The following is a 1,461-nucleotide window of genomic DNA, read 5'->3' as shown; positions in this document are numbered from 1 at the left end:
TGCTGCTGCTGCTGCTGCTGCTGCTGTTGCTGCTGCTGCTCATTTCTCACTTGGCCTTCTGAGAGAAGCCCAGTGGCGGTTAGTTCCTCCTGCATCTGCCTGTAGTCTGCTGCTGTTCTTGCGGGTGTTGCTGCTGCTGTTGCTGCTGCTGCTGCTGCTGCTGCTGCTGGGGGGAGCAGGTGAGAGAACTTCTGCTGCAGTTTGTAGCCGAGAGCATCGACTTGCAGCAGCAGCTTCAGCAGCGATAGAGTGCTTTGCATGCGCTGCCTCAATTGCTGCTGCTGCGAGCTGCGGCAGCAGCACCCAAATGCTCGCCTACGCTGCCGTTGCTGCCATTGCTGCTGCTGCTGCTGCTGCTGCTGCTGTTGCTGCTGCTGGGGGTTGCCACGGCAGCAGGCACACGACTCTGAAAGCTCCTTTATGCAGTGCTGCAGCGGACGCAGCATCGACACAAACGGGTCTGCTGCTGCTGCTGCTGCTGCTGCAGCTGCAGGGCCTGCAGCAGCGCCGGCCCCTGCAGGAGCAGCAAAAGGAGCAGCAGCAGCAAGACCTCTTACGGCAGCAGCCTCTGGGGGCAGAGGCAAACCCGAAAGCCCGTTCATCTTTCTGTGCTGCTGCTGCAGTTGCTGTTGCTGTTGCTGCTGCTTCTGCTGCTGTTCCTCTTGCTTCCTCTTGCTGCGGCTGCTGCTGCCGCTGCTGCTCCTGCTGCTGCTCCTGCTGCTCCTGCTGCTGCTGGAGAGCAAAGGGAGCGTCCCCCCGTAGAGCGGGCCCCACACTAACCCAGTCTAAACCCTAAACCCTAAACCCTAAACCCTCGGCGGCAGGCCCTGAGGCACCCCTGCCGGGCCTCCTCATTCCTTCCCACACAAGAAGCGAAACGCCTCGGGTTTAGGGTTTAGGGTTTAGGGTATAGTGTTTAGGGTTTAGGGCTTAGGGTTTAGGGTTTAGGGTTTATTGATATCTGCATGCATGCTCTTGGGGCTGGGGGGTGTTGTGGGCAGCAGACGTCTTTTTACTTTTTGCTGCAAATCTTCACGAAATAAAACAAAATAAATTAAATTAAATTAAATAAATAAACAAAATAAAATATTTAAATGCAGAAACAAATCAAAAAAAACTCGGCGGTCTCCGAACCCAGCCTCCAATTAAACACCTGCTGCATGCACGCATGCATGCATGCATGCATAAAGATAAAAATAAAAATGTAAATATATATATATTATATATATGTGATATCTGTATAATATATATATATATATATATATTATCTGTATATATATATATATATTATGTGTACGTGTATGTATAATATCTATACTGTCGATATACAGATATCATATGCATGCATTGTATCTATACTGTCTATATATATCTATATCTATATCTATATCTATATCTATATCTATATCTGTATCTATATCTATATCTATATCTATATCTATATCTATATCTATATCTATA

The 1,461-nt window shown here is 48.3% G+C and overlaps 1 protein-coding gene across 1 annotated transcript in view; it reads right to left on the bottom strand.

Moving 5' to 3' along the window:
• The window catches only part of EAH_00058020 (hypothetical protein, conserved), a gene marked incomplete at both ends in the record, with an annotated part of 7,103 nt that extends 6,328 nt beyond the window's left edge, over window positions 1-775 (bottom strand). The window contains one exon of the mRNA XM_013397364.1: window positions 51-775. Within this exon, the coding sequence (XP_013252818.1) occupies window positions 51-775 (725 nt within the window). The remainder of the gene's footprint in view (window positions 1-50) is intronic.
• Window positions 776-1,461: the final 686 nt, after the last annotated feature.

This window comes from Eimeria acervulina, genomic scaffold (assembly GCF_000499425.1).
Source record: "Eimeria acervulina Houghton genomic scaffold, Eah_scaff1285, whole genome shotgun sequence".
NCBI classification, from domain to species: Eukaryota; Apicomplexa; class Conoidasida; order Eucoccidiorida; family Eimeriidae; genus Eimeria; species Eimeria acervulina.
The sequence above is the reverse complement of the archived record's forward strand: the minus strand, read 5'-3'. Positions and strand labels throughout refer to the sequence as shown.